This window comes from Sycon ciliatum, chromosome 13, assembly GCF_964019385.1.
Source record: "Sycon ciliatum chromosome 13, ocSycCili1.1, whole genome shotgun sequence".
NCBI classification, from domain to species: domain Eukaryota; kingdom Metazoa; phylum Porifera; class Calcarea; order Leucosolenida; family Sycettidae; genus Sycon; species Sycon ciliatum.
The window spans coordinates 11,580,329-11,592,828 of record NC_088655.1 but is presented as its reverse complement, the minus strand read 5'-3'; the positions used below and the strand labels follow the sequence as shown (position 1 = coordinate 11,592,828).

The 12,500-nt window shown below is 48.5% G+C and overlaps 4 protein-coding genes across 4 annotated transcripts in view; 3 read left to right on the top strand and 1 right to left on the bottom strand.

Annotated features, from left to right (window-relative positions):
• Nucleotides 1-5,778, top strand: part of LOC135829355 (transducin-like enhancer protein 1) — a 37,457-nt gene extending 31,679 nt beyond the window's left edge. Inside the window, exons 20-24 of the mRNA XM_065341759.1 lie at nucleotides 307-374; nucleotides 676-882; nucleotides 3,036-3,139; nucleotides 3,925-4,001; nucleotides 4,410-5,778. Coding sequence (XP_065197831.1) covers nucleotides 307-374; nucleotides 676-882; nucleotides 3,036-3,139; nucleotides 3,925-4,001; nucleotides 4,410-4,520 — 567 coding nt within the window. The 3' untranslated portion in view covers nucleotides 4,521-5,778. The remainder of the gene's footprint in view (nucleotides 1-306; nucleotides 375-675; nucleotides 883-3,035; nucleotides 3,140-3,924; nucleotides 4,002-4,409) is intronic.
• Nucleotides 5,779-6,339: 561 nt separating this feature from the next.
• Nucleotides 6,340-9,253, bottom strand: LOC135829357 (enoyl-CoA hydratase, mitochondrial-like). The gene is made up of 3 exons (XM_065341762.1): nucleotides 9,039-9,253; nucleotides 8,219-8,393; nucleotides 6,340-7,482 (listed from the first exon to the last, which is right to left on the bottom strand). Exons 1-3 carry the CDS (start codon nucleotides 9,150-9,152, stop codon nucleotides 6,899-6,901), a joined length of 873 nt encoding a protein of 290 aa, XP_065197834.1. The 5' UTR covers nucleotides 9,153-9,253; the 3' UTR covers nucleotides 6,340-6,898.
• Nucleotides 9,254-9,336: 83 nt separating this feature from the next.
• On the top strand, nucleotides 9,337-11,390 carry LOC135829356 (uncharacterized). Its single transcript, XM_065341761.1, has one exon. It carries the CDS (start codon nucleotides 9,613-9,615, stop codon nucleotides 10,771-10,773), a length of 1,161 nt encoding a protein of 386 aa, XP_065197833.1. The 5' UTR covers nucleotides 9,337-9,612; the 3' UTR covers nucleotides 10,774-11,390.
• An 875-nt stretch (nucleotides 11,391-12,265) lies between these two features.
• Nucleotides 12,266-12,500, top strand: part of LOC135829017 (uncharacterized) — a 3,824-nt gene continuing 3,589 nt past the window's right edge. The window contains exon 1 of the mRNA XM_065341418.1: nucleotides 12,266-12,500. This exon is cut by the window's right edge and continues 57 nt beyond it. Within this exon, the coding sequence (XP_065197490.1) occupies nucleotides 12,390-12,500 (111 nt within the window). The 5' untranslated portion in view covers nucleotides 12,266-12,389.

The window sequence follows — 12,500 nt, the reverse complement described above, 5'->3', positions numbered from 1 at the left end:
TGTATAACATGTAATTTTAGGTGTACTGAAAATTCGGTGTCAGAGACCTGCCAGGTTTCAGGTGCAATGTAGAATTAGGTGACCAGCCTACCCTTCACACACAGTGCATACTCTAGCGCCATGTAGATATTATCTAAATCTAGGTGCCTGGTTTCTTTACCGAAGTTACCGAAATTGAAATCACACCGAAATTAACGTGCTACGCGGTAGTCGTGTGGTTTGATCTTACAGTAATATCCTGTTGTCATGTGTGTGTGTGTGCGTGCTTGCGTGCGTGTGTGCTGTTGGCATGGTTCCGCGCTACAGGTGGTTTACAGCTGCTGCAGTAATGGACAGATAGTCATGTGGGACATGCGTACACGGAAGGTTATACAGTAAGTAGTCTGGACGGTGTACTGCATTCCCTTATCCATGTGCAGGGCATGTGCACGGCTGTCACAGGGCAGTGCGGAGTGATAGGAGGGGGGGGAGGGTCCCATGGAAAAATCAGATTTTTGGCCAACAGGGCATGTGTTTATGAGAGGGAAAACACCCTGATGTCTTTATGGAATTATTCTAGTTCTCCCCAAGCGTGCGTTCGTGTGTGGTCCATAGCCACATTTTGCTCATCAGATGTGTGTGTGTGTGTGCACGTGTGTGTGTACATGTACGTGTGTGTGTTTGTATGTGAAATAGGCAACTTCCTGGCCATTCTGATGGCGCCAGTTGTCTAGACCTTGCCAAGGATGGTACTCGGCTAGTCACGGGAGGACTGGATAGTAAAGTACGCCTTTGGGACACGCGACAGATGACGGAGATGAAGTGTTACAAGTTCGACTCGCAGGTCTTCTCCATTGGCTACACGAGTATGTCGGAGAATGCTGAGAAATACTTTGCCGTCGGGTAAGAGTCCACACATGGAGCGACTATTGCCTGCTTTTCACTCATGGCGTTCTCGCATGTCTTTCCAGGTGCGTCGCACACGGTACGGTCACTACGGTATTGGCCGTACCACTATTTGACCCAAGTACACTGTGAATCAATAAAATGCACTGATTTGGGCTCTAAATTTCCGAAATGTTCGGCTCAACCACCCCTCCCCCACAAGTAAATTGTACTTCAGATGGCTGACCGTACCACACTAAAATACCTTCCAACGCCCCTGCTTTCACCCGTACACCACTTGTAGCCTACTCTCTCAGTACTGCTTCACGACCGTGGAGAGCAGATTTATTTAAAAAACCAATTGCGACGAACCATGAAGTAAAGAAGTTACCAAGAACCGAAGTGAAAAGACAATGCAAATTCGGCAATAAACAGAACACGCAGTTGAATGTTGCACTACAACTACCACACCAGCTCTACATGTATATGCACATATACATGTACTTCCTCCGTTAACAAAAACTTCGTGATGGATTTTGATGGATATGAAAACGCTTAGAACAGGTCAAGAACAGTTTGTATCGACTGCAAATCACTAGACGAAGGTGAATCGGCCTATGTACAGCGTCTTTTCAAGAGAAACTGTTGGAGGAAAGAGCAGAGAGTTCAGTTTGCGTCGCTTTCGCTCGACTCATTTTTGACCTGCGTCGCTGTCGTCATCTGCTGCCCCCGAGTCGTCATCTGCTGCACGCGAGTCGTCATCTCTCTCGAGTCGTTGTTCAGCTCGTTTCAGCCTTGCCTCGGCTTCTTTGATCACACTCTGCTGACCTTGATGTCGCCGTCGTTCAAGTAAGTTGGCTTTCAAGCTGCGTGATCCGCCGCGATGGCGATTACTCGTTTCCACAAGGGAGTCGTGAAAAATATTTTACGACTCCCTGGTTTCATCTTCGCTCTCCAGAACTCCGGGAAACGAGGAGTAAAGGCACAGCCAAACTGGTTCCATTTTCTCTAATGGATACCCCTGCAAGCACTGAACGGCAGCGGCTAGCAAGTCCAGTCGACTTTCTTTAGCCATGAGACTCGCATCGGACTGCAGACTTCTGAAAGAATGCATGGTGATCATCATTCGAATCTGGGCTTTGCGCAGTTTGAACAAGAACTTGAGTTCAGAATTAGTTTTCATTGAGCCGTGCGATCGGAGCAGCCCTTGTTCACTCGCTCATTATGTGGGCTCGCTGCTCCGTTTTATCGCTCTCTATCGCTCTCCAACTCACTTAGTGCCAAAGTGGTAGAGAGGCCAAGCAGCGCAATATCCCCTCGGAGAAGTGGTATTTCAGTTTCGCTCGCCATGACTGTCATCACCTACGTTTCCACAGCGCAACCATCGATTCCGCTCGACTTGTTGTGAAAGTTCGATTTCCTTGCATTGTACTTCTTTCATGGCATGCCAGGGAAGGCCAAGAAAGTGATTGCGACTCATTGCACGGCAGTTTGTGCCCAAATCAGCCCCTCAAAAATCCATCACGAAGTTTTTGTTAACGGAGGAAGTACATGTATATGTGCAGTGTAACCTGTCTTGTAAGGCGGCTGCTCAAGGGATTTTCAAAGTGTGGTCTCTGTAACCAGGTGGTCTCCTTATCCAGGGCCATTTGACTGGAAATGGCATCCCGTGGCCCTGGCTGCAGTGGTCTTCCGGGACAGGTGGTCGCCTTGACAGGTTTTACTGTGTGCAGTGTGAGATTCATGTCCAGCAACTGCCCAGGTGTGCACGGAAGTGTTGTTTTTCACGGCTGAACGTAGCGAAAGAGTGTAAAAAACGTATTTTTCACTCGCCATTTTTCTGTCGTGCACTGCTGCTCTTCCACTGCACAACTCTCGCCCACCTGCCATCGTGAGTACATTCTGGTAGACCACTACCCCATGTACAACCCGGTTGCTATATGAGTGAAAAATGACTGATTTGGAAAATGCACCACGCTATGTGAACTCACTTTACGTGAACTTAGATAAGTGGCCTGTGGCAGTGTTAATTAATCAACTGTACATGTACACGGGAGAGTGTAGTGTGAGTAGGTGCTTACCAGCCTTCGACAGTGCCTCCAGGAAGTTACAAAGCGAGCACAGTGCTAATGTGTGCTGGCTTGTTTGCCTCTTCTTCCTTGCCGTTGCAGTTTGGAGAACAGCACCATTGAGCTGTTCAACATCAACCGGTCGGATCGCTACGTGTCGCACTTGCACGAGGATTCGGTGTTGTCACTCAAGTTTGCTGCGTCCGGTAAGACAGTGCAGGGTGTCCACGCAGACCACTATTTTTTTTCTTTCCTTTTTACAAAGATTACTTTTTAAAATGCCAAATATGAGCTGAAGCTAGGAGAGTACGGACAACACGAATCGTGGCAGTGGTGGTGAGGTTTAGGGAGGTCTGCTGACGGAGGGTCTCGACTTCATGGCCACCTTGACGCACCAAGAGCGGGTGGGAAGAGACCTTAGTGAGCAGGAGTCCCAGCCGTGTGAATCGAAGTGCATGCTCTTAGGCATGAGATGCTCGCATACTGTGCTGCCTTCGATTGGCCAACGAGGTACCTTGTAAAAAAATATAAAATAAATGCTCTGTCCATCTCTCAGCACCCAAGGGTCTATGTACAGTGCTGGCCAGAGAAATCCAACCTCATGAATAAAGTTTGAGTGCGCAGACCAGTATGTGTAGTGCTAGCGCTGCGCAGCGCCCGGTGCCATTTTATTCATCAGGTTGGATTTCTCTGGCCAGCACCGTACATGTCCACTGTTGCAGGCTACAAACAGATGTTATGACAAAAATAGTAAACATTGCCAAAAGCACCCTTGCTGTTTGCATCAAAATTTAATATTGAAATAGACATTTTTTGTCACACACACACTTCTGAAGATCTTCAGGGGTTGACCAAGAAATTGGGCTTGAATCTTTCTCTTGTTCTTTTCTCATAGAAAGTAGTGACAATACTGCTTCTCACCCTTGCTGATTTGTTGTGCTTTCTACATCTGCATTTTGCATTTCAATGTGCTGTTCTGTCATTGTAATAGGGAAGTGGTTCGTCACCACAAGCAAGGATACGAAGCTTGGCGTATGGGGAATGCCCTATGGCGCCAATTTGTTCCATGTAAGTTAGCCGGTGTGTGTATGTATGTGTGTGTGTATGTGTGTGTGTGTGTGTGTGTGTGTGTGTGTGTGTGTGTGTGTGTGTGTGTGTGTGTGTGTGTGTGTGTATATGTGTATATATATATATATGTGTGTGTGTGTGTATGTGTGTGTGTGTGTGTGTGTGTGTGTGTGTGTGTGTGTGTGTGTGTGTGTGTGTGTGTGTGCGTGTGTGTGTGTGTGTTTGCGCGCGCGAACTAGTTTTCATATTGATATTCCAGCATGCTTGCATTATGTCCTCTTGGCGGCATTGATCATGTATCCCAAGCAACTCAATTTGCTTGTCTGTGTGTGTGTATATGTGTGTGTGTGCACGTGCGCTTGAATGCATGTGCCCGTGTGTGTATCATTTCTTCTTCTTCTTTCACAGAGCAAGGACTATCGTAGCATACTATGCTGCGATGTGTCGGCGGATGACAAGTACATCATAACCGGATCAGGACATAATCGAGCAATCCTCTATGAGGTGGTCTACAACTAACTGTCAGATAGTGGCGGATTAGGTTACCTTGGAGCCAGCATTCAGCGAACCCTTGCGGCTGTCTGTCTTGATGCCACATCCCAAGTGATGGTGTGCCGTCGTGATACCAAGCGCCACTGATGGTGTCCTCCAGTAGGCCAGAGACGTTTCCTTGATTGTGGCGCGACCCACTGCTACGGCCAGTACCTACAGCTGACAAGGATCTTGAGAATTTCTGTTGTTGGTGGTCTTCACCTAGGTGTGTGTGTGTGTGTGTGTCTGTTTCTGTGTCTGTTTGTGTGCATGTATGTGTGTGTGTGTGTGTATTTTGCATGTTTGTGTGCTTGTCTGTCAGTCAGTCTATCTGACTGAGGTCACCAACTAACTACTAGTGTTTGTCTGTCTGTTTGTTTATTTTCGGTTTCTGTCTATTTGTCAATGTATTCACGGTTGTATTGGCGACCTCTTCTATACTCCCACCGGATGCTATTTTTGGTTGATCTGAAGCGAATATTTTCTTTATTGCGTACTTAGGTGAACGTTTGTTTCGCGTGCTTGAAAATTGCTTGAATTTCGTCTTCTTTTTGTTGCCTTTCGTTGTTGATGCCCATTACCCCACAATGGCTGTGGTGCTTACCTGAAATCATCAATTCCTTCCCCCAACACGTTTTTGATCCTGGCCAGAGGTTTTCCGCACTTCATTGACCCGTGAAGAGGCGGCTTGGTTATTACAGCCATTTCCCCGTGAACAACTCTTGCCGGCACCTGGCAGGGTCGCCTTGTAGGTGCCTGAAGCGGCAGTTGTTTCACAGCCGTATCGCTCTCCTCCAGTTGCGTAAGCTACCAACCGAGATCAGTGTTCCACTGTGGTCAGTGTATTCAAAGAATCGGATCCCCTACCGGGCCGTGCCGCTCTACTGTCGTGCCATCCAGCCCCATGCCCGGGAACAGTTCTGACTGACAAGATAATAGTGTCCCCAGTGTGTTTGTGCTCCTCCTCTACAACTCTACCTCAACTTTATGATTTCTAGTATTTGCAGTAACTATGTTCTGCTGTTGAGAGGCATTTTTTTCAATTGCTGCCATTGGCCAATCTTTCAGTAACAATTTTCAATATCGTCTCGAGTTTTGGTTGACTATTCAATAGCTTTTTTGGGCTGCTTTACCGATTTTTTTGTCTTGATGTTTTCGATTTCTGCTGATGGAAAGTATTGATTTTTTACCTGCTGTTTTTTTAGAACATTACAAATGTGACTACATTTCTATCTTCGCCTTGCTATTCACAGTGGCTGGTGTACCGGGGAGGGTAGGTATGGTCACCAGAGTCTTGCTAAATCGGGATTAGGTTAAGCAGTTCGGGCCAGGTAGATGTAGAATACGACTCCCTGGCTGGTTCGACAGGCACCAGGATGCAGCGCGATGTATGAAAGCAAAAGATCAGCTGCTGTTTAGTTGTGTGACTTGGGCTAGCAAAGTTTCACTTTGACAGAAGTTGGCAGACACACTTGCGAACGAAAGCTGCATGCTAGAGCACTAGTGCAGCTTGAGTGTAATGACAATACATGCGCTGTTTGTTGCGGGAGAGGCTGAAAGGGATATCGCGGCAGAGAGAGTAAGAGGGAGCGAGAGAGAGAGGCAGAAAATAGACGGGGGAGAGAGAGAGAGACTGGGGAGCCAAAGCTCGTTTAAAATTCGCAACCAGCACTTGACCACCACACACGCGCGCACACACCGGTCCATGCAAGGTGTACACATGCCCAAAGCATACACACACACACACACACACACACACACACACACACACACACACACACACATCAAGACAGAGCGCAGAGAGGCGTCTGGTAACTATGGGAACAGGATTTAAAACTTCACAAAGAGAACATGGGTAAGGGCACTACCAGTAGGACATATAACACGAGAAAGCTGATAAAGATAACCGTACTACCCTGGAAGCTGATAGTAGCAGAGCAGAACAGTTCACAGACTGCATGTAAGCAACACGGCGAGGTATCACATCAAGCTGCATTCCGACACGCTGACTCACAACACCAGGCCTAGAAACATGTGACAGCGCGCGTGTGGCAATGCTTGATCCTCAGCTAACAAGGCATGCATGCAAGCAGTCACGGCGTGTAGGGCAGACCCTGCATACGCAGCGTAAAAGCCATTGTCCGAAGCAAGAACTCGATGTCTCTAGAAGAGAGGACACATAGTGGCCAATCTGTATTCACAAAAACAGTGAGCTAAGGGTAGAAAATAGTACCGGGCGCACATCACTGGGTTGAAATATCACCATCATGCCTGGCTACAGCCAATGGGTGCAGACACTAATAGGACATGCAGAACCCAACGGGAGCACTTCGGTGAGAGAATAGCTGGTCGTGAAAACGCTATGCTCACGAGTCGGTGAACTTGGCGGCACGCTTCTCGGCAAACGCCGTCATGCCCTCCGTCTGGTCGTTGGTGGCGAACGTGGAGAAGAAGATTCGTTTCTCCAGCTTGCAGCCCTCGCTCAGTGACAGCTCGTACGCCGAGTTGACAGCGTCGCGCGCCATGCGCACGGCCATCTTGGACTGCTGCGAGATCTCCACGCCGAGCTTCACGGCCTCGTCCATGAGCTCGTCCTCGGGCACGACTCGGCTCACCAGGCCGGCCTTCTCGGCGTCGTCCGCGGACATCATGCGCCCGGTGAGCACCATCTCCATCGCCTTGCTCTTGCCGATGGCGCGCGTCAGTCGCTGGGTGCCGCCTGCGCCCGGGATCGTTCCCAGCTTGATCTCCGGTTGGCCAAACTTGGCCTTGTTGCCGGCGTAGATGATGTCGCACATCATGGCCAGCTCGCAGCCGCCGCCCAACGCGTACCCGTTGACAGCGGCGATCGTCGGCTTGCGGCACTCGGCCACGCACGTCCAGTGTCCCAGCATGTCGGTGGTGTAGCACTCCTGAAACGTACGGCTAACCATCTCCTTGATGTCAGCACCTGGAGGAGACGGCCGACGAAAAACAAGAAGAAAAGAAGTTACTGTAGAACGGGTAATTTGAGCGACTATTAATTTTAGCGTTTTCCCATGGTCAACCGGTTAGCGATTTTGCAGCGATTTTACTCACGGATCACCAGTGCACTGCTAACGTCTCAACGGATTAGCGACTTGAAACTTAGCGAAAATGAGTCGATCGCTAAATTCGCTAGGGTTTTTACGTCGCTAAAATTACCCGTTCTACAGTACTCGTTACAAAGGTTTACAAGTTACATGTTGCTTGGCTCTCCATCCTAGTTTATTTATATATTTATTACAGCATCTCATAGCACAGTGAGAACACCGGCCAATGCAGAGAGAGAGGGTGTTAGCCTTAGGGTGTTAAAAAAAAGAAGAAGAAAAGTAGTGCAATGGTGATTGCAGAGTCAAAGTTCATACGCAGAGAGAAAGACTGACATGGAAAATGCCAACCGGGTGTCTTTCGGCCCCTGCTGTTCACAGAGATTGGCAAGGAGAATGCCGACAGCAAAGTGCTTTGTGTCAGTCGTACGCAATTTGTTATGTCGACATTGATATCAAAAACGAATCATGCCTCCCCCTCCCCCCCCCCCCCCCCCCCCCCCCCAAGACACACACACACGTACATGTACTCGCACGCTTGCACACACACACATACACACACACACACACACACACACACACACACACACACACACACACAACACTTAAATCACTCACCTGCAGCGAATGCTTTCTTAGAGCCAGTCAGCACAATAGCGGCACATTCCTTGTCGTTCTCAAAAGACTTCAGTGCAGACCTGATCTCGTACATCAGTGTGTCGCAAAGTGCATTGAGAGATTTCGGCCGATTGAGCTCGATTACACCCACACGACCTTCAGCTTCCTTACGAGTCTGGAAGCAAAAGAGAAGCACAGATTGATATGGGCTAGAGCCAGCTAAATCATGTCTTAGAGTGAATTTTTCAAATTCCTTATTCCAGAAAATTGTCATTTTTTCTTTGCCAGCTGCTTGAACTAGACCGCCAAAGAAGTGTGAGAACGAAATTCGACAATATGCTACCGCCACCGGTTGATGAATGAAGCACAGCGTGAACGCGCTCGCAGTTTAGTGTAGGGTCAACAGGTGTACGTCACAAAGAAAATTCTTTCGGTTGAAAACCAGTCGCGATGAAGGTGGCCGGTGCGGTGTTGCAAGCTTTGGGCAGTTGCTACTTAATCTTGTGCCCACGTGCATGAACACACAAACCCGGGTATCTGTTATGTGGAGAAATCGTACACATGGAGAGATTGCGTAGTACAGCTGTACTTGGCAGTGCAAATGCCAAGCACATTGTAAATCACAAGCAATGAAAATAAAATTCCGGATTTGTGCGACCAAAGTCCCCAATCCACAGGTTTTCTCAGTGTTGATCACAGCACCCAGAGGAGGACGAGGAGTGATTTCGATTTCAGTGTTGAGGTGAAATGATTCTTTTCGCAATGGCTTCACTGCAATGAGTGTATTGGAAATGAATAATTATGCTCACTTGTTTCTCACCTTGATGTGTTCAAAGCTGACATCACTACAAAACCGCAGCTGCGTGGGTACAGCTCCGGCGCGCAGAGCAGCCGGCACGACACCTGCAGAGCGCGTGAACAGATTGCGGATCATGGTTACTCTTCTAGCAGCCGAGATCAAAACTACCGAGAGAGAAAGAACTGCGCCTCACAAACACTGCAGCGAAAGCAAAGCAGACACGAGCAAGAAGTCGAGCAAGCAAATCAACTGATCAAAAAATTTGCATGACATGGGTCATCAGAGCTCATCACGTCACGTCAGTTCGATGACGTCGTGACTTGTCAACTTCTCCAAGGATACGGAAATGGCGAAGGATTTGAAGCGAAAATTCAAAATGTATGTCATTGTATTTCCTCCAGCAAATGTTTCTATTATCCAGGGAGTAGTACAATACCCTGATCCCTGGTACAATCAGCTACAAGGGTTCATATCGGCGATATTGTATCCCTGGAAGTTTTTGTCGCCCTCCAGTCAGAGCATCTTATTTGCTGGAATACTTGATCGCTGGCTTGACGTGTAAATCTACTGATTCAGTGGAGCAAGACAGCAGGCCATGGACCCAGTGCTATGGCTAATTCTGATCGGCGTGCTGGTGGTGCAGCTGCCCTTCGCTGCTGACATCCTCTGCGGACTGTTTCCCCAGCTGGGTGTGAGGCGCATGACCCAGAAGGCAGTGACGGCGATCCTGGTGTTCTGCGTCACCATGCTGTTCTTCCTGGCCATGAAGCAGTTCTGCGAGATGGTGGCGCCGCGCACCGACACCCCCAGTCTCCACTACGCTCTGGTGATTTGGCTGTGGCTGAATACGGTGTCGAACTACATGGGAGCTGTGTTCGTCAAGTCAGACGCTGTGCTCGCAAAGCAGCAGACTTGTGAATCACCTGACGAGTCTAGCAGTGAGCAGAGTGACTCAGATCAGTCCAGTGTGAGTACCTGTTCAGATGAAGATATGTCTGCAGCAGATAAGCAGTATGTTCCAAATGAGGGAACATCCACAACGAGGGGTTTCCCCCTGTCAGTGCGATCACGAATGGCCAACAACTCAGTCCCCGGCACAGATTTAGATTTGCCGGCAGTCGAAGAGTGCGACAGGTGCCGTCGACTCCGGTTTCCCGGCACGCATCACTGCAGCGTGTGCGATTGCTGCGTAACCATGATGGACCATCACTGTCCGTTCACGCGCAACTGCGTGTCCAAGCACAACTTTGCGCACTTCTACCTGTTCCTGCTGTACTGCACGGCAGGGCTTGTGTACGCGGCATGCATGACCTACCGCGACTTCGATGTGTGCTGGGTGTCCGATGACTTTGAGCAGGCCGAGCAGCAGCTGCGCGAGGGCGGTGTCCGAGTGCACTGGACGTGTCGGCAGCTGGGCTCGCGCTCGCTAGTATTTCTACCCGTGGTGGTGCTTGCTATGATGATGTCATCGTTCCTGCTCTTCCACAGCATTCTGCTGTTCGTATTCGACTCGACAACGGTGGACTTTTTCGGCCAGTGGCAGGGCTTTGCGGCAAGAGACCTGCAGCGCATGGGGCGAGCGCTGCGGGAGCGGAACCGCTTTTTTGTGCCGTGTCGCCGCAAGCTTCTCTTCACGTGGCCGGCATGGCATTATGTCGTGCCGTTCTGCGGGCAGTTTGGCGGTGTGCTGTTTGAGCGGCTAAAACACGACCTGCATCCGAGTCAGTGGCGGCGGTCTCTGAACACCGAGTACTGAGCTAGTCATTTCAAATCTCATACGACAGGTACTGTGGCCTATTTGTATCAGGGAGACATATCCACACAGGCACCTTTCCCCGCTGTTAGGGACCCATTTCCCAGCTGTTAGGGGTACTTTTACCCGCTGTTAGGGCACAATACCCGCTGTCGGGGGCACAATACCCGTTGTCAGGGGCACAATACCCGTTGTTGGGGGCATTTTCACCTGTTGGTAGGTACGCTGCCACCTGTTTGCGTAGGTTCATCTACTCGTGCGCCATCACTAGGCACTTCACTTCATATTATACAATTGTTGGTCCATTGTTTTGTGAACAGCAGTTGACCTGTGAATGCATCGTATCCTGTATGATCTCTGGCACCTCATTCTTTGGGCCGTTGATTTAGTGTATAGACCCCTGGCTGGGCCTATCTTTAAAAGCTTTGGTATCTAGAAGACTAGATCACCAATTCCTCTTTTATCTTTTTACCATATCTCAGAGTTTTCCGGATTTATTTCATACCCTCATCTCAAGAACTGTTACGCTTAGCTAGCAGTGTCTTTACATATGCTTTATCTTCGGACACCTCGCTGTTCGCTGTTTCGACCGTCTTGGTCCGATTGACTTGCCGAATCGATCGTTGAATGAAGTCTACTTATAGTGAGCAAGAAGTCAATCTTGAATTGGCTCCAAGGGTCAAAGTCAGAGTGCTCTAACTGGGAAAAGTACAGTGAGTTTTACACGTGAAGGCAAGAACCTTGGAGTCGTGAGGATTATGGTATTTTTTACGACTGCCTGGGAAGAACATTTAGCCCCATGTACCATGTACGGTACGCGGTGCTGGCCAGAAAATTTCAATCTTATAACTTTTAAGAATAAAATAGCGCCGGATCCTAGCACTACACACGCTGTTCTGTGCGCTCAAATGCGGCGCTACTACATGTACATGTATATTCATGAGGTCGAATTTCTCTGGCCAGAGCCATTCCTCTGCAAAATCAACACCAACAGGAGATCCTGTGAAAACTGTGTCATGTAAACTCCTCTGCAGAAATTGTGATCCGGACTATTTAACCAGCTGAAAACAATCATGGTACTTCGAATCGAAGTTGAGACACTAGTTGAGTTTCTTGTCAAGCTTTTGTGTTCTATCATTCTTCTATGCATTGCCCAATTTGGGTTGTCTTTTTGTTTTTTTAATTATGGAAGTTTGCAGTTAGAGTTTGTTTGGTGATTACAAAGACTTTAAGTGATCGTACTTTTGTTCATGGTTGCACAGTTTTGTCTTGTGATCTTTTGAACGGGTCTCCCACGTGTAGTCGGGAGTAGGTATTTTACTACTCCCTTTTAGATTGTGTCCCGATATAGGCGATAAAAATTTTCCCATGGCACACGCACGTGCCACATATGTACGATCGAGTACACGTGTGTGCTTGCACGCACGATCTTCGATCTTCGTAGATCACAAACAAGCTAGCTGTCGTGCACTTGCCACTTCACTTCAAGTTCAATGGCTTCAGTTTGAAAATCTGAAATAATTTTAGTTGTCTTCAGGTTTATGCAATTATTTGTAGCTTGTTTTCGGAAAGTAAAACGAGCTTGCTAGTGCTGTCCTGTGCAGAGTAGAGTGGTCAGTATGCTGCTGGATAGAGGTCCGACATGGCAGGAGGCAGTTCTGCTCTTGTCCATCCCTCACGTCTACTATTTAGTACTGTGGTTTTTCCCGCGAGTGTGGACACGTTTCTCA

What these genes read in the sequence shown, in the direction of transcription:
- LOC135829357 (XM_065341762.1), bottom strand. Translation starts at nt 9,152, where the DNA reads ATGATCCGCAATCTGTTCACGCGCTCTGCAGGTGTCGTGCCGGCTGCT. An exon ending in TCAGCTTTGAACACATCAAG is followed by an intron (nt 8,394 to 9,038) that starts GTGAGAAACAAG and finishes TTTTGCTTCCAG; the next exon opens with ACTCGTAAGGAAGCTGAAGG. An exon ending in TAAGAAAGCATTCGCTGCAG is followed by an intron (nt 7,483 to 8,218) that starts GTGAGTGATTTA and finishes CGTCTCCTCCAG; the next exon opens with GTGCTGACATCAAGGAGATG.
- LOC135829356 (XM_065341761.1), top strand. Translation starts at nt 9,613, where the DNA reads ATGGACCCAGTGCTATGGCTAATTCTGATCGGCGTGCTGGTGGTGCAG.